The 22,987-nt window shown below is 36.6% G+C and overlaps 2 protein-coding genes across 3 annotated transcripts in view; one reads left to right on the top strand and one right to left on the bottom strand.

Annotated features, from left to right (window-relative positions):
* LOC145913121 (bax inhibitor 1-like) overlaps window positions 1-22,987 on the bottom strand; it is a 160,622-nt gene that overhangs the window by 3,514 nt on the left and 134,121 nt on the right. The gene's annotated exons all lie outside the window — the stretch shown is intronic.
* On the top strand, window positions 1,191-22,078 carry LOC145913210 (uncharacterized). Its single transcript, XM_083000789.1, has 26 exons — window positions 1,191-1,415; window positions 2,612-2,759; window positions 3,047-3,320; window positions 3,732-3,869; window positions 4,182-5,371; window positions 5,977-6,052; window positions 6,277-6,431; window positions 12,208-12,340; window positions 12,647-12,767; window positions 12,988-13,135; window positions 13,353-13,430; window positions 13,906-13,986; window positions 14,803-15,078; window positions 16,522-16,593; window positions 16,715-16,852; window positions 17,066-17,211; window positions 17,637-17,733; window positions 18,223-18,379; window positions 18,639-18,781; window positions 19,265-19,381; window positions 19,712-19,800; window positions 20,097-20,229; window positions 20,581-20,679; window positions 21,305-21,496; window positions 21,614-21,782; window positions 21,870-22,078. Exons 1-25 carry the CDS (start codon window positions 1,309-1,311, stop codon window positions 21,761-21,763), a joined length of 4,458 nt encoding a protein of 1,485 aa, XP_082856915.1. The 5' UTR covers window positions 1,191-1,308; the 3' UTR covers window positions 21,764-21,782; window positions 21,870-22,078.

Raw genomic sequence — 22,987 nt, 5'->3', positions numbered from 1 at the left:
TAGCGCAATAAATCACAAGGACCAAATGGAGTGGAACAACCGCGTCATGGCATCGTCTTATCGATTTTCTAGCGTAGCATATGGTTGTTTTTTTGTGGTTTCTCTTGGCTGAAGTGGAAGTAAATACATGAATTTCAATTCGTTGATTTTTCACACATTTACACACAAAAAATAAGCAGCAGTAGACAACACAACACTTTACAACTTGCACTATATTTATTTTGTGTGCAACACGATTTTTGTGTGAAGATGTTTAAACAGCGACCTTTAGCGGATTGTTTAAATTTTGTTTTTTTTCGCTAGACGATGCACTTGCGCAAAAATGGCTCCATTGCGCTATTAGTGACCGTTTGAAATAATTTATTTTAACCTCTAGATGTCGCTAAAGAAACCACGTTCGTCTTTTTTCGCTTGCGGGAAACATGAAAAAGTTTTTTGTGTGACTAATTTCAAAAATTTTCTCAGCGAAGTGTGCAACCGAGTAGGCGTATGTGTTGTTGTTGGCAGCCAAATTGCCCTCTTTGTTTCCTGCTTTCGCCAGCCTCGTTACAAACAAAGTTTTAACTCTGGTCAAGTTGTATTGGTTTTAAGTTGATCAACGGTCAATGTGACGAGCACAGAACGAATTATCAAAATAGTTTAAATTTTTGGTCTGCGTGTTAAGTTTCTTTTTGTGATGTCGTGATTTATTTGAGTCGAAGTTGTTTTCAGTATTTCATTAATATGTTGACTATCACACAACTTGGAGTTCTTTCATTGGATTTATGAATTATTTTGTTGATTTTGATTCTTCGATAGGTTAGACTGCAACTCCAACAACAAAATCTTATTAGTCATCACATTTGAATTGATCAACGTAAATGAAAGACAATATGTTTAATTTAATAAATCAACATAAACTATGACAATTAGTTTCATTTACAATATACAGGTGGTTTTAGATTGTGTTCTTTTCTTCAATCTGTTACCTGTTAATGTGCAATATGCCCCCGGGGAATGTTTTTGACCAAGATAAGGTCATGAAAATTGAGATCATCTCCAAAATTGTCCCACGCAATAAAAACCATCATCCATACTTAACATTCAGAGTGTCATGGATGAAAGTTGGCCCTTTTTTGTGTTCTGTAAATGTCGATGCTTTCTCAAATATTTATATTAATAGCAATGCAACTTTTTGTACTTTCAGTATATCATAATACTCCAAAAAATGTTCACTGTGTTTCTAATGTCTGTACATAAATAATCATATTCTGTAATCCTGTAAAACGCTGTGGATTTTTTGCTTGAGAACATTTATTCTACGTTGCCATGGCTTCACCTGCTGTACTTACATCGCCAACACACAGAACCAAATGTGGGCGGCGATTTAATGCTCTTCAAGAAAATCTTGTCAAAGAAATCAATTCCCATGATGAGTAAGTTAAAAAATGTTTTATTCATGAAATTAGTGAAATAATGCGAAGTTAAAGTTTGTTGTTTATGTTCACTTGGTCTTTGTTTTCATTGTGAAGTCAAGACTACAATATTGCATTATACAGCAATTACCATCTAACAACTGCTAACAGTTGCACTGTTTCAATAAATGCCAATGCATGCGTACACTACAACACTATACATATAAATAGTGTGGCTCTTATATTTACAATAATCATACTTTATATACAAATACAAGCATTTAAGCCATTCTTAAGGCATGAGACCCATTTATGGGTCACAAGCATTTAAGTCTTATTCTTTAGCCAGAGGCATAACTTTCATACAAAAACTAAGAGAACAATAAGGTTTCCCTTCTCAGTCTTCAGCTTTGTAACTAAGACACAAACGTAAAGAATGTCCAGGAATTCAGAAAGTTATACTTCTTCAGTTTAGTGAATCATTGATGGAGACTGACGCCCAACTTGAGTAAACTCACAGTGTGTTGTTGATTCAGTAGCTTTGGTTTCTTGACAGCACATCGAAAGTTTTTTTGCGATATTAAAATTACGATAAAGTCATATACTATACACACATTCGTTACCCACGTTGGTTTTAACTCTCTTATCAAAGGAGAAGGACTCAGCCCAGTTTGGTTTATTCCCCGTAAAACTGTAGTTTAAAGGGAAATATGATTTACGCCCACTGGCTTCCTCCCTCTCCAAAACAAAGCAATGTTAGAAGTGTTGTCTGCATCACAGTTGTGTACAGTCAGTCTGGTTATAGTTTCAAGGAAGGAACCAGACAGTTTCCTTGACAGATGTTTTGAGATTGAAGTGATTGTGTAAATCAAATAGTGCGCATGTTGTTAATGTCTGCATTTTAAACCTGATAGTATTTGAACACTAAGCAAAGTGCTTGTTGCAACAAGGTTTGATGATTTAATTGTTTTAGGCTGAATTAAATGTACTTTCAAGTTTATGATAGCCAGTTGCTGCATGTAAATTGAAGACTTGGGTATGTGTCCATTCATTAAGGTGCATTCAATATAACCTATTATATGAGAACTCATTTGTGTAAAGTTACTAAGTTAGGAACTTTTGTGAATGTTTATTTACTTTGAGATTATTTTTGTCTTTGTTGTGTCACAATGCGTTACTCCATGACCAAAGTTTTCACACAAAATATTCCCTTGCAGTGAGAATTTTGGAACCCATGTTTCAAGGATAAAGTACAAATTTATGCAAACTGGGACACCTGATTCTAACATGGCAGCTGATGCAAAATCCACCAATGGAACTAACGACAAACAATCTCGCAGAAACAAATTTGCATCCGCAAAAAAGGTCAGCTGACAAATGCCTCATGTTTTGTGACCAAATTTCTTAAATCTCTGCCTAATTGACTTTGTGTCTAATTAGTTTTGCTTAAGTGCAATATTTGTCACAGAATGTAGTTTAAAAAAATACAATAGCTTATGTGGACTGAGTCAAGTTATGGTGGATTTGCAATAATTTGTGTAGGTGTCTTAGCTTCAGTGGAATTTATTAGTTTAACTTTGGTTGTCAGAGCTCCTGACATGTTACTCAGTATCATGTAAATATTTTGATTGAAACAGTGAAAATATTTGTAGATGTTCGAGTGCCTTGAATCTACACCAATCCGTCAGCCTCCTCCTCAAGTCCAACGCATGTCTTCCGGAATAGTTTCTCCAACTCACAATTTACCTCAAAGCCCAACAGCAACAGGTTCTTTTACATCTTGGTCAACTCTCGCTAGCGATGAGGTTACACGGGAAAGAAAAGTTTCAGAGTCATCCACAGCAACGACCACTAGTAGTGTCGACACTTCTCCGAAACACTACCGCAGGGGAAGGAATGCTGTTTCCAACCGAAAGCCATTACGAGGTATAAATACCGTCGTGTCTTAGCACGGCTTTGCATGTTTCAAATCCCCAGGATCCGAGTTTATGGAAATATTATGATAACTTTATTTTTAGTTCTTTCTACATGCATTTAAAGTTTTTAAGTGTTTAAAAAGAATGTGGAAGTTTATAAAACCAACTTAGAAGTCCAAAAGCAATTAAAAATTAACAACTGACCTCTAAAAAAAAAAATTCGTTACCTCACATGTCGCATGTGTTTGCTTAAAAGCATGCACGCAGTCGTGACTGATTATCATTCAATCATCCTGTCGGGTCATTTGGCCGCTGTGGAAAATGCAAATTTCTGCTATTTGTCTGCTAATTGTCAGGGGAAGGACAGTATTTATTTGCTGACTATCAACGCAAGGTTGGTTTATTATTCGAACAATCACAGGAAGTTCAATGGATGCTAGAGTTCGATCTCCATCATCTGAAAGAGAAAATATTTTCGCTGATCGCAATGCCAACAGTGGACGGAGCAGGACAACCAGAAGGAACACACCTGCTTATGAGGAGGGGAAACTTGTTAAAGGCATGGCTTTACAACCAGTAGTTATAGTATTCACTAAGCAATCGATTTCAAGATGTTGTTTGCTAAGTTGTATTGTCTTTTTTATTGTGTTTTAGGTAGATTTTCTTGTAGTTAAGTGTTTTTTTTTCCACTTTGTGCTGAAAGATTTTAAATGAATTACGACCTAGAAGGTATTAAATATTTTTTTGTGGATGTAGATTAAGTAACCATTTTGCAAAAAAACATCATTTTATACTACTATTTGTTGAATATTATAACACCTACAAGGTGGTATAGTGTCTGGTTTGCAATAACTTATGTTTTTTTGTTCAGATTCCCGTCGAAATGTCAGCGAGATAATCCTTAACTTTGAAAAGCGCTCCAAATCAACTGATCGCAGCGATTCCCGTTATCATGGCTACAAAAACAAAGTTGGAAGCCCCACTAAAACCTCTGTATCAAAAAGACCGCCAACCCCTGCTGCAGAGCGTCCAAGCAGTATGGTAATCATGGAAAACGACTCAGTGTACGTCAACAAATACTTGGAGGCAATTTCAGGAGACCACAAGAAGTCTGCGCAGCCAAAAAAGAGTTCGGCTAGTGTCAGCAACCATGCAAATGCAAAACCGGCAATGGACGACAGCAGACAGTCAGTGGGTTCACAATCTGATAATTCAAATTCAGATTCTGTATTTGTGTCACCTTATAATTATGCCCAATCAACTCCTATGTCTGCTCTGCCATCGGGTGTCCGTCCACCGGAAAATTCACTTGCTTCGATGCCCTCTGGTGGAAATCAACCAACTAATGTGAATTCCCCCAACACAGTGTCAAACTTAGTGATCGAAAAGCTCACTTTGCTCGACAAAGAGAAGAAACCAGATTCTGACACTAGTAGTTCGTTGCAATCCCACTCAAGCACGTCTGTGAGCCACGATTCTGGTGATGACTCTGCGGCAAAAAGTGAACCATTGGTGACAAACTCCAGAACTTACAAAAGCTCTGCCAACTCATTGGATGCAAGTCTAATTATTCCAGACCCTGAGGATCACAAACCCCCCGAAATTTCCTCTCCACCAGTGCCAGACATGACACCCAACAGAGAGCATGTTGATACTGGTCATTATCAAACACCAAGTTCATTGCCAAAAGACACGATTGAACTCAAAAAGAGTCACCACATTGGAGAACATGTGTCAAGGCCTAACCAACAATCACATGAATCTGACTCCTTCCTTGAAAAATCCTCCATGTCACAACAGTCCCCACTGACAAACAGCATATTCAAAGCACTTGGGCTCCAAGACACAGTGCACATAGACAACAATGAACCATTGGAGCCGGGTGAAGCCGATTCAACGCAGCATGACAGTCCATCTGTGTCAGTATCCCCAGAACCCCATTTTACTCCTCCTGAGTCAAAGGAAGAGCATCTCGTTAATGGGTATGACAGAGAAGAGTTGGAGGATAGGCATTCGGATTCTGATCAGGAGTCTGATGACGGTGGTCCTGTAAGTTATGAGGTAAAAAGAGATAGATTTATAGTTAATAAGTAAAAGAGATTTAGAGCGACAGATTAATACGGTGATATAGAAAGATTATTTTGCATATCTTGGTGATAGGCAAGGAATTACAAATTCCTGAGAAACAATAAAAGAAAATAACCTGTCCTAATTTTGGTTTCATTTCTGCAATGTCAAGATGTGCAAAATAGACTTTTGCAAATGATTTCTGTTATTTTTGGTATGAGTAGATTGATTGGAAATATTCATGCAGAATTTTTGTTAATTCATATCACTGACAATCTAATCAGTTAAAACCTTTTTCAATGCTAGTGTGTTTTACTTAATGGTGATACTGCAGTTGTAGTGACACATGATTAACTATCGGACGACCCAAAACTGAAAATAAATGTTTTCCGTTTTGATTCCAAACAATTGCTTCATAACTTTTTGTAAACAATGAAACTTTCTGTGATTATGCAATATGAATGACAGCCAACCATAATGCCTTGGTTACAAACAACCCATCAAATTTTACCACAGTATTGTACATATATACATGATGTGCTACCTCACCTTTCTCCATCCATATATGTATATAATTTTTTTCGTTTTACTTTTCACAGGTTAACAAGTCAGACCTTGATGACATAGCAATGCATTATGGCTCACAGGAAAATGAAGAAAGACATCAACAATCTGGTTTGCATGCGTTTAAATGTTTTTTAATTGCTTCCATCCTGTTGCTTTTGTTATAATATCCTAAAATAGAATGAAAATATCTACATTGAAAGGTTTTAAAAAATAATCACCAAAGATTTTCCAAGTTTTATTGTTCAAAGCAATGTGAAAAATAATAAAATTGCTAAATGGGGAACACACATAGAATGACAACTGGACTACAGTTACTTTTGTTTTTCTTGTAGAAGAGGATTCTGAAATTCTTACTGACCACCGAGGGTTGTATTATTATGAAACAAAGGGTCTTCCTGAGCACCCATCTTCGTCAGATGATGAGACGGGAGGTAATGTGGATTCTCATCAGCATACTAAAGTCAACTTCAGCACTGCTCCGATTCCTGTAAGTTTTAGCAGTTCCCACTTCTGGTAAACAACTATTCTTTTTAAAGCTATGCAGAAAATTATCTTGTTTCACATTTCTGCATACTAGTTTAACCACACTTCAATGGCCTTCACTATACGTTGCTTCTGTGTTTCAAAATAAGAACAGAACAGTATGCTCAAGTTAATGATATTAGATAAGGTGTAGTGGGCATAAGGTGTACTTATCTTGGTGCCGTGGTGCAAAACATGTAGTTCTGTATGACATTTTTTCATGCAACTCAGTCAGTTCTGTCTAATTAGATTAAGTTTATTTTGCCTAACAACAATCAGGTACAATTTAACTGACATTTAAGTAACACATTTAGCCAATTTGAGTCATGTATTTAACCTCCACTTGTGCTACAGTACACATTATGAAAGGGCAACTCTATTTATATTTTCCATGCTGCACTGCTACCAGTAAGCTTTGGAATTTAAATAAAAGAGGTTGGGTTGTTTTTAGTTGAAAAATAGTTTTTCCATGCGTCAGTTTCGCCGGCTCTTCCAAGCTTTTAAAACCTTAGGCGTGGGCGACCGTTTTTGTTGCCATTTCCTGGCTTTTCCATCAGTGGACTTTAGCGTAGGCGTCACAGTGTCTATCCTTCATTTGGTGTGTATCATGTTACATCACAAAGCAAACTGTGTTGACATAAATGGTAATCCACATTTTAGTGATGTGTATAATGATCTAAAAATCAATGATTATATTTGTCAATCTACTATCAAATAGTTAGACGTGGTCTGTGTTGGAAGGTGCATATTTTTAAATTGAATCTTCTCCCTCATTAACTGTGTAGATCTCGCCAGGTATCCGCGCCATGGTTTCAGGACAAATTTACGGCTCTCATTTGTCATAAGGTCATTTTGTTTCACTTCAAAGTAATGAGTTCCTGAAATTTTCAATTCTGAGGAAATGACATCAATGACATTTCAACCCACAGAAACCAACTGCTTGAGTGGTGGTTGCATACGTGATTGCCAATGTAATCTAATATTATTAAAATCCATTTTATCTCCATTATTTGTTGAGGTTAACTAGAATTGAAAATAAAACTGGCATGTTTGACCAGATAAATACACAGTGTGTTCATTAAATGCCATGGACTCGGGGGTATCGTGCTTGTCAAAGTTGGTAATGATTTACTATGCCTGTTGTGTTTCGAAGCTCTTTAGAATGTTGCCATTTTCCTAGCTTAGCAAACATGATTGTGGTTTAACATGTGACCTGCATGAGCCTAATGGCTGTTTAAATAATTCGCTGTTTTTTACAAAAAAAATTTTCATGCAAAACATCAACACGTTTTGTGAATTAATGATATTGTTCCAAATTTAACAAACAATGTTTTTGTATGTTATTGAAAAATAAGTTTGATATGAAAACCAACAATATGGCCAAACTATCGAAACAGCAAACAAAATTTTGGATTATGTTCATAAGCTCCTGTAATAGATCAAAACCTTGAGAACCAAGCTCCAGTAGCAACATCACTAGGCACTCTGGGCATTGTGATGTCATAATGGCATGTTTGTTCTGCTTGATGTTCTGTAATGAATGTTGGATTAGAGTATGCTCTTTCAGATAACATATAACAATTGATAAACTGTGGTTTTGTGGCCGGCCACAATACACACTGATATGATCTATTGAAGGTTTCTTCTCCCAGATTGCTATGTTGTAAATGAGTAAACAAGTTCATACACACAAGTAAAATACTGATAAATTGTGTCTATATTGAATATTTCGTGGAATAAATAAGTTTTGGTGCTTTTAGCACAAGCTATTAAATACAAAATTTCCAAACATAGTTAATGAGCGGTTGTTTTCCTGTCATACACAGAAAATCTGTTCGAAAAAATTTTTTTTTCTTGGTGATCAGTTGTTAATAAACTGTGGCCAATGCGGAAAACCAAACTTTCATCAATACAAATAATCCAATTTGGTGATGGAAGTAGTCCTTATTTCGCAAGCACAGTGTATGTCTACAAATAAGGTAAAAAAACTTAAGGGCAATGCAAGAGACAATACAAACATATTCAGTATGGCCTGTAGTAGTTCCAAGATATCTACAAATGTTTGTCAATTAAAATGCACTGCTGGCAAATCACATTGATTTCAAAGTGAGTCACAGATCATGGAACAATCCTGTTTTCATGTGGCACCAAATTAAGTGTTGTACAACCAGCATCAAGCAATTACTTGTGAAACGTCTGCAATCATGATAAGGTGTTGTAGCGAGGAACAGGGATACAACCTGTAGTCTTACTATAAATTTCAGGGTCATTCAGGAAGCTGTGTTGGATTGTAATGATCAGATCGATCCGCAGGTTGTCGCGCTTCTGTGCTGACTTTTTCCTTGGTTAGGATCCCCAAATTTAGGGTTGTCAAGCACTATTCCAAATTTGCCATAAATAACAATATCTTGTGCAAACTTTTTGCCTGAGATAAGTGTAGTAATGAAAAATAAATGGTCAAATATAGATAATTATATATAGCAATTTTGATTTCAATATTAGAGTTTATGTCTTAGATAGCCCTTCAATAACCTGTTCTACCCTTCACTTACCATATTAACAAAGAAAAACAATATAATTTCCATTGAGTAGAAAGTTTTTTATGTTTTCATAATTGCCTTTTCATTGTTGCAATCGTAATCATATCTTCTTGGCAATCTTCTCACTTAATCATATCTTCTTTGGTAAATCTTCTCACCGCAGAAATTCTGGCTTTGTCCAACATTGTGATTCTTTCCCGGAAACCCGGATGCAGTCTGCCACACTTATTCCCCAAATCAGAAAACGAAAATATAGTACATCAATCACCGCTTTTACGTAACGTGTTCTGAGGTCATACCCGGTGTTGCAGATGTTTGTTGCATGTGCGCAGTAACAGCCGTGCAGCAGATTTGCGGTTAAACGAGTTTTTCTTGGAGGTCACAAGTTGCCTGTATTGTAAAATCGTAGACAAACAACGCCATTTTTTGTTTGCATATGATAGTATTTAATTATTTAATTGGAATGCAATGTTATTCTTACTGTGAAACACGAACTAAGTTATAAAATATCGCATGAATACCTGTTTCATGCTTTCCACAAATTGATCATGTCCCCCTCTTTGCCCAAAACACAACGTGCATTTCTTCTATGGTGTGGAAGATTTCCTTGGTTGTAATATCTGACGGAATGCTGTTTGGATTGGGTAAATGCTTGTTTACCCCAAATTGTCGCTATGTGGCCAATACCCATAGTGTATTGCGCTTGTAGTGTGTGACCTCATCTAAGCTTCGTTAATAATTTATTAGGTTTAAACCTCGGAAAATCAATTGCGGTGTTAAAATTATTGTAACCTGCGATCGACCGTGTTTGCAAGCAACAAAGTTTAGTGAACTAAATAAAAATAATTTAATTTTGTGACTCGAAATTTGAAATGTCAACGTTGTTATGCAAACAGGTTGCGGTGCGTGACCGTGTATCCTCATGCTGCAATCACTTGATGGTAAATATGCGGTTTATTGCTGCTGGCTTATTTTCGCTAGTTTGTTTTGTTTGTAGCTACAATCGTTTCGAACCTTAGGCTATTTTCAAGTGCATTTGTGGAATTGTTCGATTCCAAGATAATCGAGACTTTGTTTCATCACCAAAAACTTATCGTTGCAAGTTTTTGTGCTACATTTTACAAGTTTTGCTTGTTAGTGTCTTGTATTATTACGTACAATGTCACCCCAAAACACAAGATAGAATCGATCCTGAATGAGGATTTTTGTCGCAGCTGGAAAGACAAAACCGATCCCTGTTTAACAAACTGCCCCAAGGCGTCATCTTTTGATTCGCGATAAACGCAACATTTGTATCAAAGCGAGCTTCGCACGCCCTGTTCGCCTCCATGCCGTAACAATAGCCTCGCCGCGACTATTCACTCTCGCCGAAGCGTGTCGAAATTTTGCGCTTCGTCACAGCTGACGCGACTGTGACGTCACAATGGTTTTAGAGCGGTGATGAGTTCTGAAAGCCCGAAGTGCTTTTTCTCACGGGCGCCGATTTCCGCTTCAAGTTGGTTTTATTTGGTGTCGTCTGACCAGGACGACTTGGATCAAGTTTTTGATTTAATTCCTGTTTCATACGTTGTGATTTTTCTGATGTGGAGTTCTGGTTTGCTATTTCAGTGATCGTTTCCGCCAAACACAAAACGTACGAAGTTTATATGAGCAAATATCATTAAATGTGCATTTGTTTAAGTTTACAACGAGTTAAACATACCTAAAATTGCCGTTGAGCATATATTTAACATTTGAATATTTAACGTAAAACATATTTAGCATTGGAATCAGGCGCACAAAAATGTTTAATAATGTTTTGTGCCTTATGTAATATACTACTACTAGCCCAGAAATACAGAGAAAACGGAACAGAAATGTCAGCGCTCGCATTCCAACGTTCAAGATCAATTTCAAGTTCCAATTTCCACCTCTCAGCTTTCATGTGTCAACAAACTACAGTGCAATCCCACTCGTGTGCGGTCAGGCGTGTCCAGGAAACAGAAAATCTTCTCACGCTCTTCCAATCACGATTGGCCATTTCCGATCACGTGACTTGGATTGCCTGCGTGCTAATTTTTGTATTATTCCTTCTACCAGGACTTGGTTTTAAATAGTTTGCCCGCAAAGGTTCTAGGAGTGTCTCTGCTTGTTTAAGTTTGCTGTTTTCGCTTCAGGGTGTTTCTTTTCATTCAGGTTTACTCACACCTGCCGGCGAAATATTTTGGTCCGCTGAGGTCGTTTTAGAAAAACTGCGGGATTTCAAAGCCCTTTCTCTTACCACAAACATGATTCATTGATACGAAGAACTTTATCTTTCCAGTTTTTTGCTTAAGATTAATAGTACAGATTGCCGTTAGTATATCGCACAAGCAACAGTCAACGCTAATAGCGTTTAAAGCGACAAGTACAAATATCATCAACGTCGTAGTCGGAGATTTTGATGGTTTTATTTTTAAAGAAAGTCAACACGGTTAAAGAAATTCCGGAATTTTCTTGGGTAGGGAATTTTAATCACTTTCAAACGGCCTCGTAAGCTTTTCAACTCTTTACCAAAATAGCAAAAGGGCGACAATATGGCGTTGTTCAAACCGTAATTTACACTCTCGTTTAAACATTGGAATTTATTTACCACGCTACACATGTTCGTAATATTGCATTCGATCAGTCACCATAGAACCGACTGGCGCCAGTTTCCATTTGGAGAACTCGTTTACTCGCATTCGTTTTATGGCGTTCCGGCGTGTGTTTCGAATTGCAATTGTTTGTCCGCGCTCTTTCTTTATGTCGTCATTAACCTTAATACACGACGTCACACGCGTGCTTTTGACTTTCCGACCCCGCCCCGCTGATATTGAGGCAGATGGGTCGTGAAATTGCGAAACAACCTTGAACTATTAAAAGCTGTTGCTTTTATTCTGTTGTTTGTTTTCCTATCCCCAAGAAACTCTTAAGTGCTTGCAGGTTGCGGTCGAATCTTTGTCTGCTTGCTGCTTTGTAGATGCGCACATTAGTGTATTCTTATATGGCATCCAACACAATAATTTTGCCATCAAATGGATTGAAGTAGCATCTTCGAAAATGACATAATTACGACTGTCAGACAAATCGTTTTGAATCGCGTAGCGCGTAATTACACCCACTAAACACAAACATTCTCCCATACAGTAAATGTATACGAGTTCAACTAAAAAAACACTTTACTGAAATATTTTTGTTCAGGTGTTTCTTACTTACGCCACGAGTGAATACGATCGATGCAATGACGACGTCGATCCAGTATCTGCATCGGCGGAGTACGAACTGGAAAAAAGGGTTGAACAGATGGCCGTGTTTGATGTGGAGTTATTTAAAGGTACTGAAAACAGTTACACAACTGCATCGTAAAAATCTATTGATTCGAAAATAATTGGAAACAAATTCGGGACAAAAATACACTTTTATTGTGATCGTAGCTCTCTATTGCCACCTGGTGATGTTTTAATTTTGTTTTGTGGATTAAAAATCCTTTCTTGAAAATTATCACTATTTTATGCCTGGGAAAAGGATTTATGAAAGTATTTTATGCTTATTTTGGTATTTGTTATAATTTTATGACAGTTAACTTTGCTGCTTATCGATTGCAAAATAAATTCTACTTTTTCATTTCCTTGTGTTCCAGGGTCTGGTGGTTTGGGGATCAGTATCATTGGAATGGGGGTTGGTGCGGACGCAGGCCTGGAAAAGTTGGGAATATTTGTAAAAACTATAACACCGGGTGGCACTGCTGATGCAGATGGACGGTAACTTGCCTCTATAACTTTTACTTCTTGTCAGAAGACTGCAAACTCTTACCACAAATTATATCAATGTTCACATATCAGCATTTTTTTTCTTTGTGTACAATAATGTAACTATGTAGTGTTTTTTTTTTTGAAAATACCAGAAATCGTATTTTTCCTCTATGAAAAAACAAATTCAACAAATTAAGACTTGAAATAAGGAATATATTTATTTTTTTAGAATCCAAGTTAACGATCAAATTATTGAAGTGGATGGCAACTCTTTAGTTGGAGTCACTCAAGCGTATGCAGGATCGGTGTTGCGGAACACCAATGGAATAGTTCAATTTAAGATTGGACGGGAAAAGGAAGGCAACGAAGAATCAGAGGTTCGTAGCTGGTTTACATTAAACATAGTTTTGGTGATAAACTGTGCTGCTTTCATCTTCCAAAACCTTCTATGTTGACTAAGGGCAGACATATGATGTCTTTTATTTCGTGTTAAAGTTATTGGCAACATGCCTTGTCTGATAATATTCCTCAACCCATTGCAAGTCCCAAAGAAAACCTTAAAATAAGGATTTCAAATGTTTTTTTTTCCTTCAGGTTGCTCGTCTTATACAACAATCACTGGAACAAGAGAAAAATGAATGGGGCCAATCTCAATCTACAGATGATACACAGGTGATGCATATTTTGTGGTGCTCTGTAAAAAATTCCTTAGTAAAACAATACACTATTGCATTTCTAATTTCCTGTTAACGTCACAAAATATTTAAGCAATTCTGTCTTTGGTAATTTTAATTAATTACCTCTGGGCTGTTTATGTAAATACTATAATAAAACACTCGCTACAGGATGTCCATTAATATTGAATACTAGCAGAAACAATGTATTTAAAGATATTATAATTACAATTTAAAATGACTCAGTATAAAGATATTTAAATACCAGAATATTGTGCATAATATTACCAAACTCTTGAGTGGGTTTATTTATTTGCAAATGAAGTATGTGGTTGTATCACAACCACAAGGAAATGGTTTTGTGTGGAAGAAAAATGTTAGCATTGTGTAGATGGTTTGTATAGATTAACATACACTTCCTTGTCTATCATTTGTAATTAGTTGTTCAATTAGTGGTGCATTTTCATTAACAGCGAATGGATTCAATTGCTGACAGCTTTGACGCGAACAACAACGTTTCTGATGATTGGAATTATGATGTCAACATTTCACAAGTATGTATAAGCATGTAAATAAGTTGCATTAATTTATTTAAATAAATGAGGCATAAAACTAGGTTTAAATAGACCGATTTCTCATTGTATGATGTTTTTAGGCATCGTTGTCATAATATTATCCATCAAAAAATTTAAGTCAAAATTTTTTTTAATCTAAATTCATTTCAGAAATCTTTAGAAAATGTGATTAGAATAATTGTTTCTGCCAGTGGACTCCCTAAGTAAATTAATATAGTACTGAATTTGCAATCATACAAAACAAAACTACATTGCATTAAAACAACTTAGCCTGAACATAGCTCCCATGTGCAAAGCATTGTAAAAGATTATCCCATGTTTGCGTAAATTTAACTTCCTAGAAGTTAATCCTGTCCTGGAGCAATTTATTTCAGACAATAAAATGAATCAGTTCAGTTTGGGCAGATGCACTAATTATAAGTGTGTTGTTCAGTCAGTTGTGAATTGTGTTCTCAAATATTTTATCACAAGTTTTGTAACAAAGTAGCTCAACAATATTATCTTGGTGTTATGTTGAATAAAAAAGTTCTATTTGGTCTAGGAAGGTAAAGGAGAAAAAGGGTTGCCAATAAATTAACTGTATGCATTGAGTGTTAATGGCATGTAAGTCATTCCAATTTGGAAAGTTTTACTGTGACTGACATGTGTATCATACAATAATATTTTTTTAGTAAATATATTGCGTGGGTAGAAATGGTTGATTTGTGGGATTTAAGAAAAACATTTGCATAAGCCCTGATAACAAACCTGACTAGGTTTCATCGATTAGTACATAACTTAAACATAACTATGCAGAGCTCTGTGGCTCCTCCACGACCCCCCAAACCTGGGGAATACCCCTCAAAAAGCGCACAGAAAAACCCCATGCTGCGCAAAGACAGCGTGGAGGCCATGAAAATGAAACAGGGGTGGGGACAGCATGTAGCTGGATATCCGGTGCTTCAAACAGAAAGCAGTCAGTATTCCGATTTTGATGGTTTGCGGATGATATCGCACGATACAGATGATGGTTTGCGATTTGGAATTGTTGGAAGAGAGTCAGTCACACACAGTGAAAGTGTGGAAGTTAAGGTTTGTATTGTTCAGTGCTCTAACAGGCATGCTCAACTAACCTGTTATTTCTTGCTTTTCTGGGCTTGTATCTTATCTAACCTCTGGCTTCATCTTCATGAAGGATTTGCATTTGCTTGAAGTAAAGTCGATTTGTAAAGACGAGACAAGATGTTTTGTTGCAAAATGGCAAAGACGTCGCACCAAGCCAAGAAAGTGTCATCTGGATTCATCAAAAGTGGTTAAACTTCCAAAGCACAATATTGCAAAACAATCGAAATCTGAGAAGTTGACAAAAAGACAAATTAATGCTGTTTCAACCATGGGAGCGAAAAGGAGATTTTTGCAAAGCCAGCAAACGTCGACTGTAAAAATTGCCGATGTCAAGAAAAGGCCAAGTTTCCGAGCTTGTCATAAAGTCAATATTAAAGAGAGAATCAGGAATTATGAGAACCGATAACTTGTTTAGAATCTGTCTTTTGTGATGTCATCATATGTTTTCCTTCTGTAGCTGCTTTGATTATGATCACTTCATTTTTGACTTATTGCCTCTATTTTAAGAGTTGCCATGACATTTTACCATTTTATTCCAATTGCAGCCACAGTTTTTTTGATCTAGCTTTGTTTTAAGTACTTTTTCTGGTAGCGCTGATCTCAAAAATGTCGTCATTAGTATCAAAATCTGAACCATCTCCATTCAAACTATCTTCCCATGGAAGAAACTCTTGAGGAAAGAAGTGAGAAGGGAATGAAGAAGAAAGGTCAAATAGTTTGGTTTGCAGTTGAAGTGGACTGGTAGTTTTAATGTAGAAGTTTTGTGTTTTGAGTGCTCTGCAGTGTTGTTGACTTTGTCTGTGTCTTACATATGTGTTGTAGGAAACAATTTTTTTCCAAGCACAGAGGAAATTTTTTGTGGTTCAAATTATTTAATTGTAAAACTGCAAGAGAACGTATGAAGGCAAAATAAAATTTTAAGTGAAAGTCGAAAGTAGTAAAAATGGAACTAACAACTGAAGCAGATGGATTAGTGTGATTTTTTTGTCTTTCAGGTTTCAATGCTTTCCCGGCTTTCACTAAACATCTATCTTATCTAATAACTGATAGATCTTGTTAGGTTTCAACCAACGTGCAAAAGCAACTAACAATCTTGTGTGGTGTTTGGTTTAACAACTGCTTTTAGCTACAAATAAACTTATTCTTCTACAAATATTAACCAGGTCTGTGGGAGTCTCGAAGCCAAACCTTCAGATGTCTTAAATAAACAATTTGGGTCAAAATATTTTTTTTTATGCAAACTGTTAATGAAAGGAATATTTTTTTTGTTATTATTTTCTGCTCTTCACTTTCTGTGATTGTCTCAGGCAAAAAGCAATGTTTAGACTTAACATTATGTGAGAGGTGGAATTGGCAACTATGACATGCATTGCAGGAAAACATCTTTAAAATTGTCGATTTGTTGTTCAGCAGGAAGACGGCGTGGATGCAGTGATGCAGTCTGGAGATTTCAACATAGGGGAATCCCCTCCACGAGTTGAGGTCAATTGACTTTGGTTTTTGAATTGTGTTGTGTTTGTTTGCGATTTAAATTTCTTTTACATATTATTATTACATAATATGAACGCCGGTTTGCTCATTGCGACCCTGTCGTCTCCTGTAGGTGTTTGATCTCCCATCTGAATATGATGAAGTTCTTCTAGCCGAGGGAATGAACGAGGAAGATTACAAACTGAAAGTTCGAGAAATGTTATTGAGACAACAAGTTGCCGACGCCGAACTTAAACAACTAAAAGAAAAAGTAAAATCCCTGTTACATTTTAGCAGCTTTTAGGAAACGAAAATTACCTTAACTTTTGTAGTAAGTAATGCTTTGCAGACTATCATTTGGTAGGTCTGTGTCCATGCTTGGGGCTTGTTGCATCTGTTGGGATTACCAATGTAGTTTTTTATGCTATAACCATTTAGTAGTCGTGTTTTAAAGGATCCCAACAAGTTGTTTTGTAATTTTAAGGTGACAGAGCAGGAAAGAGTTACAAAGGAATCACAAGAGAACTTGAAAAACACAAATGAACTGTTGCAGAATGCAAGTGAACAGGTTGCAATTTTGGACAAGAAATACAACAAAGCCAAAAAGTTGATCAAGGAATTTCAGCAAAGGTACAACCTACCCTGTAAAGTTTTGTGTTTTAATAATAGACCCAAAAATGTTTTATAGTGAGCGACAGATAGAGTCACTGTGTAAGGTGCAGACAATGGCCACTGTTTCGACCTAAAAGGTCTCATCAGTGCAGCTGGTGTGACTTTCAGATGACTTTGCTGACCAAACTTTTAGGTCGAAACAGTGGCCATCTGTCTTCAGCTTACACAATTCATGTTATTGGCTCCACTTTGCCTATCTTAAGACAGAGTCACTCTTTCAACATAATGGGTTTTCACAATGCAGCTTTGGTAACCATCTTTCCAGCTAAATAACCAAGCAAACCTGCACTGTTGAGATCTATTATCTTTAAACAGTGGCCCTGCCTGCAGCTCCCTATAAAGTTTTGCATTGTTCAATGTTCTATTTCTTTCTTATGTCACAGAGAAGGGGAATTTCTGAAACGTGAGAGTAATTTTACGAAGCAGATATCGACCCTGGAGCAAATTCATCAACTGGAAGTGAAGAAACTGAAGGAGGAGGTAATGAACATTTTGAGTTACTTATCTTGGCACAGAAATGCTGCAGTTTACCTTGTTTTTAATTGTGTAATAATAATGGTGAAGATCTCCTAAATAAACAGCCTGCCAAGTTGTGATTGAGGTCAAACATGAATACAATGTGTTAAGTATATCCAATGAGCTCCTATAGCTTAGTAGGTAGGGCTGCAGCCTAATATGTCTACGGTCGTGGGTTCAAACCTCACCGGGAGCTTGATTTTTTCCACTTGGCTGTGGTGTAACTATTGTGTACCTTAGCTACTACTGCTGTGCTAATTAATCTGTCTGAGGCACTGTTTGTTAACTCTAACTTTTATAATGTAAGATATATTTGCACTTGTGTGTTTTATACACTAATATATATTGTAAAAGTTTGGGGCATTCATATGATGTGTAACACGTTCATATAGAAATATATAACCAACCACATTTGCCAAATTTTATATTTTAACAAAAAAATTATATTTTTAGTTGACGGAATTGCAACAAAGACTCTCTGAGAGCAATGAAGTGGATCAGAAATCATTGAACCGTAACAACAGCAACCGCTCGAGTGACCAATCCTCACCAAGGGTCGTTCCTACCTATCAACAACACCAGAAAAAGTACTTTCCCACTTTAGCAAATGGTAAGTTGATTCTAAACCAATTACAATTACCCATTCCATTTTCAGTTCCTCTTTCAACTCCTTGTTATTGTCTAAGTTGTAATTCTGCATTCTTTAAACAATGTACAAAGTGTTTTTTATACATATTGATGAAATCCTATGTTATTTATCTTTTACACGTAGCATATATTTGCTGCAGAATAGCAGGAATTATTTTTAGTCTTTACAGCATTACATGAGAATTAATATTTCTTTGTTGCTAACGATTACATTCTGGCAGTAGAATCTCCGAGTGTGAACGCCACTGACCCAGAAAGACCATCTGTAAAGCAGACTTTTGAAAGTCTCATTGCCAGCCTGGATGATATGCTTGATTCCAAAGCTGATCCAAGGCTACAGAATCAGTCACCTACAACCCCACAGGTATTTGCATGGTTAAGAGTTTCCACTATAACGTGTGACTAACTGGTCTGGTGTGGAGTTTCCAATGTAACCGCATTGCTGTGGCATTTCAAAGTAATAAAACTAATAACAAACTTTTTTTGCGATATCTATATTGTGAAATTAAAAAAAATAATTATAATTTACAATAACCTCTAATGAATTGGCAAAATAAAAATGTATTACTTTGCAAACAAAGGGAAATCAATAAAATTTTACAACTTAAACAACAATAAATTACAATTATGTCGGTCATTCCGTTGTAATAAACCAGGATGAAAATACTTCTGCAATCTTAATGAAAAAAAAACTGTCAATCTCTCCTTTGTCCTTGCAAAAAATAACCTATCGTAGAAAAATTAGTTTTTCCTGTCAGCATGTGTGCATTTTTCACTTGTCTGTTTGTGGTGCGTCCCTGAAAAATGTTGGTTTTTGCATCACATCTTTGTGTGTTTTGCCATGAAGCAGGAATCCGAGAGCAAATTTCCTGATTCGCCCGAATTTGATCTGGACACATCTGCTCAGAAATACCGGGCAATGTTAAAAGGTCCCAGATACAACAAGCAAAGAATTTCCTCGCATGTAAATTAACATCTTGCTGTGGTTTTGCATGTAATGCATGTGTCCTAATAAAACTTAACATGTACTTTTTATAAAATTGTCTCCTAATTAACCAATACGGTAGTCCTAATTTACCTGGACATAGACATAATAAAATTTGTATAAACCAAAAATAAATTTCTCTAAATTGAATGGTTTTTGTTTTATTTCTGTGTCTGTTTTGTAACAATAATGACAATAAAGGTGCTATGTAAAATAAAGTTGTATCATTGATTTTAATTTTATTTAATGGGCTTATTTGTAGCATTGTCCTGAATCTAATGTGTTAATTTTGTTCTGGTGAAATTGCAGAGTGAAATGCCCAGAGTTCCAGGTGAGGAAGAACTGAAAAACCTTCACGGGAGTCCGGTTACCAAACGATCTGCAACTCCTAACACTTCGTGAGTTCAAGGGCTTTTTCAAACAACTTTTTTCACCCTAGTACATGAATCAAGTTGGCTTTTAGTTCTCTGCTACATGATGTTCTGTAAACAACAAAATGGTTTGTTTGTGGTTTTGCCACTGGTAACTTTTCCGATTGTAGTACTTTTTGTATCAACACTGATATTCAAGTCTATATTATTGTGCGAGAACCACAATCAGGTTTTCTACTTGCTAAATGGGAAGCAGGGTGCCTTGACTGATTTTTAACCCGTGGAATTGCAGTAAAACCTTTTTTCTTGTTCTCTTTCTGCAGACAAATGTCCAGTTCTCTATCGCCATCGGGTGACCAGTCAGACCTTGCCCTAGACCGTGACGACAACCAGTCACCAATACCTTTAAAAAAGGATTCCCCTTCATTAAGACTCCGCATGAGAAGAGCTTTAAATGTAAGTTGAAACTTTTAAATCGCATTAATGTGTGTTGTTGTATTAACAGTGAAACCCCTGTCTCTGTGTTTTGTTCCTTACTTGAAGAGTGTGTTTCAAAAAGATTATTTCATTTAAAAATTTGTGCCAGAAAACCCGAAACGGTTCAAAAAGTTTCTTCAAAGGAAACATGCCTTGGAATATGTTTGAAAACAACAAAATTTGACAAGACTCCTATTTAAACAAAACCTAAATGACTGCAAAATGTGGCAAACAATCTTTTTGAAGCACGCTTGTGTCTGTCGTTCCACTCTTGTCTAGCAGTTTGCATGTTATGCATGAATAACCGCATGTACCATAATCTCACTGAAGGACCAAAATTCGAACAACGCCACCATGGATGGGCCACATGTCCCTGGAACCTCTCGGCCCCAGTCAGCTGCCTCCACTGTTTCCTACATGTCCTCGGAGGTGAGGTGTTTTCATGGATTCTCAGTGTGCACTGATGCATGAACATGCATGGCATGTGAAAAGTTTTTGTTTAAAATGTTGAAACTGGGTGTCTGCATTCATGTGGATTGGTAAAACTAACATAATTTGTTTTCAAGCGTGCTTGGTACGTTCTATTTCCTAACAATGAACAATGAGCATATTGTACATCTAACATGTTGAACATTTCATGTATTTTGCTGTCCATAACGCAGATATGGACTATATTGCATATTGACAATTACTTCAAATAGTGGTTAAATGTATGAAAGCTTCACTTTGCTTTAAAACAATTGGTGGATCAACTTGGTGGGAATGTCACAGATTTAACCTGATTGGAAGGTCATTTCTTACTAGTGAAATCAAATTAGCAATTTACAATTCAATTTTTTGATTTATACAAATCGAAGAGTTTTTTTTTCACAACACAACCATGATTTATCGAAACATAAAATCAGTCAGTAACCTACCCAGTGTATTGTTTACATTTACTGATATTGTTTACATTTAGTTTTTGTTCTAGTTGTGGTTAGGTTAAACCAACTCCACAATTTAAATCAATATAGACCATGTTATATGTGTGAATTTTATTGTTATGTCGATAAAGGGATCTGTAGAGGCGAACAGAAGAGTAAATCTGCAATCAGATTCAAGCCACATCTTCAACCTTCCGAGCTGGTCTCCTGAAGAAGTGGCATTATGGCTTAAAAGTGCAGAACTCGGTCAATATTCTCAAATGTGCCTGACCAAGAAGATTGATGGCACTAAACTTCTAGCAATGGATAATGAGAAAATGAAGGTAAAGTCAGAAGCTAAAATTTAACTAAAGTGAAGTTTAATTGTTAACTTACAGCTTTAAACTATGAACGGTGTTTAGGCAGAAAAATTTACAGGATGATTTCTATGTTTGTCACAGGATCTTGGAGTCGTTGATAAGAACGACAAAAACCTGCTGAAACGCAGAGTGAAAGATCTCAAAGCCCGCCATGACAAGGAAAAGAAGATAGCTGAAAAACAGGCAAGAAAGCAAAAGAAAAAATCTGGTGGAAAGAAAAGCTTGTTCTGATTTTGATGTCGAACCAAAGGCAAGTTGCTCAATGACCTATTTTAAAAACGACAACATAACACTGCATTGCAAAAATTCAATTTGAAACTAGCTTGTAATGTTACAGGTGTCCTTATTTCTGACATATTTTTCCTGCTGCTTGATCTATTGAACAAACATCAGTCATTCCGTGCCGATGAAGAAGATTTGAGTTCCATCGCCACAGTTGCACTTTACAACATAATTTTGCTCTTTTTATATTCAGTTTAATTTTGTGCGTATGATTTCTACGTTTTCCTGCTCCGGGCATGTAGAGTCTAATAAATGACGCTGGATCATTTACTTTGTTTGTGTGTGTATTAAAGGAGGAGCTGTTTTAGAAATGGTTAGATGGAATGAATAATAAGGCCGGGTTGGTTGTAATGATAGTTGCGTTTGATCGAAGTTACAGCTTGAACCAGGATTTAAGCATATTGATTTGCATAAAATAGGAAAAACTTGCTGTATTCAATAATCGATAAGTAAAAAGTCGAGATTCCAAGAGTGCCTTAAGGCCAGTTTACACTACAGACGATTCCGTGTTTGTTTTATTGTGCGCGCGTGCCGAGTTGTGCTGGGATGGGATGTGCCGGTCTGTGCTGGGATGTGCTCGCTTTTGCACGACGAGCATAAATTCGGGCACAGTTGGGCACATTTCGGCACAGATTGATGCGAGAGTGCAAGGCGACTGCTTAAAAGGAGAGGACATATATTATTTTAGTGGTGGTTGTGTGATGCGGCCGCGTTTAACATGTGTGTGTGTAACGGCGTCTCAGCGGGATGCTGCTGTGGAAAACCTTTGTCCTGTTTCAATTATACCATCTTTGTTTTCATAATCTGTGGTGTTTGGTTCAGCATATTGTAGTGTTACCTTGCGTCGTAAAAAATTATGCAAAACATTACATGCCTTAACTGTGTAAAACAGTACATGCTTTTTGTTGAAGAATATGTACAGCCAATAACAACAACTTTAATTTGTACCCATAATATCGCTGGCGGGCCGAGAATGCAAGTCAAGACTGACAACCTTAAAAAATTATCAACGTAACTTGTCACTTGCACTTGTCGGTTTCGTGTTCATTACAGGGAAATCCCTGTAATCGTGCTCGATTATTCCAGTAGTGTAAACGCCGTGTGTGCCAGACTGTGCTGTGCCGTGCCAAACTGTGTTCGTGTGTAAACGGGCCTTTACTGTAAAGAGTTGTG

This window comes from Ascidia mentula, chromosome 9, assembly GCF_947561715.1.
Source record: "Ascidia mentula chromosome 9, kaAscMent1.1, whole genome shotgun sequence".
NCBI lineage: Eukaryota > Metazoa > Chordata > Ascidiacea > Phlebobranchia > Ascidiidae > Ascidia > Ascidia mentula.
Note: the sequence above shows the minus strand (reverse complement) of the source record. Positions and strands in the feature narration are given on the sequence as shown.

Excerpts from the sequence above, each read along its gene's own strand:
- LOC145913210 (XM_083000789.1), top strand. The coding sequence starts at position 1,309 with ATGGCTTCACCTGCTGTACTTACATCGCCAACACACAGAACCAAATGT. Across the intron at positions 2,760-3,046 it reads AATTTGCATCCGCAAAAAAG|ATGTTCGAGTGCCTTGAATC; the intron begins GTCAGCTGACAA and ends AAATATTTGTAG. Across the intron at positions 21,497-21,613 it reads TGGATAATGAGAAAATGAAG|GATCTTGGAGTCGTTGATAA; the intron begins GTAAAGTCAGAA and ends TGTTTGTCACAG.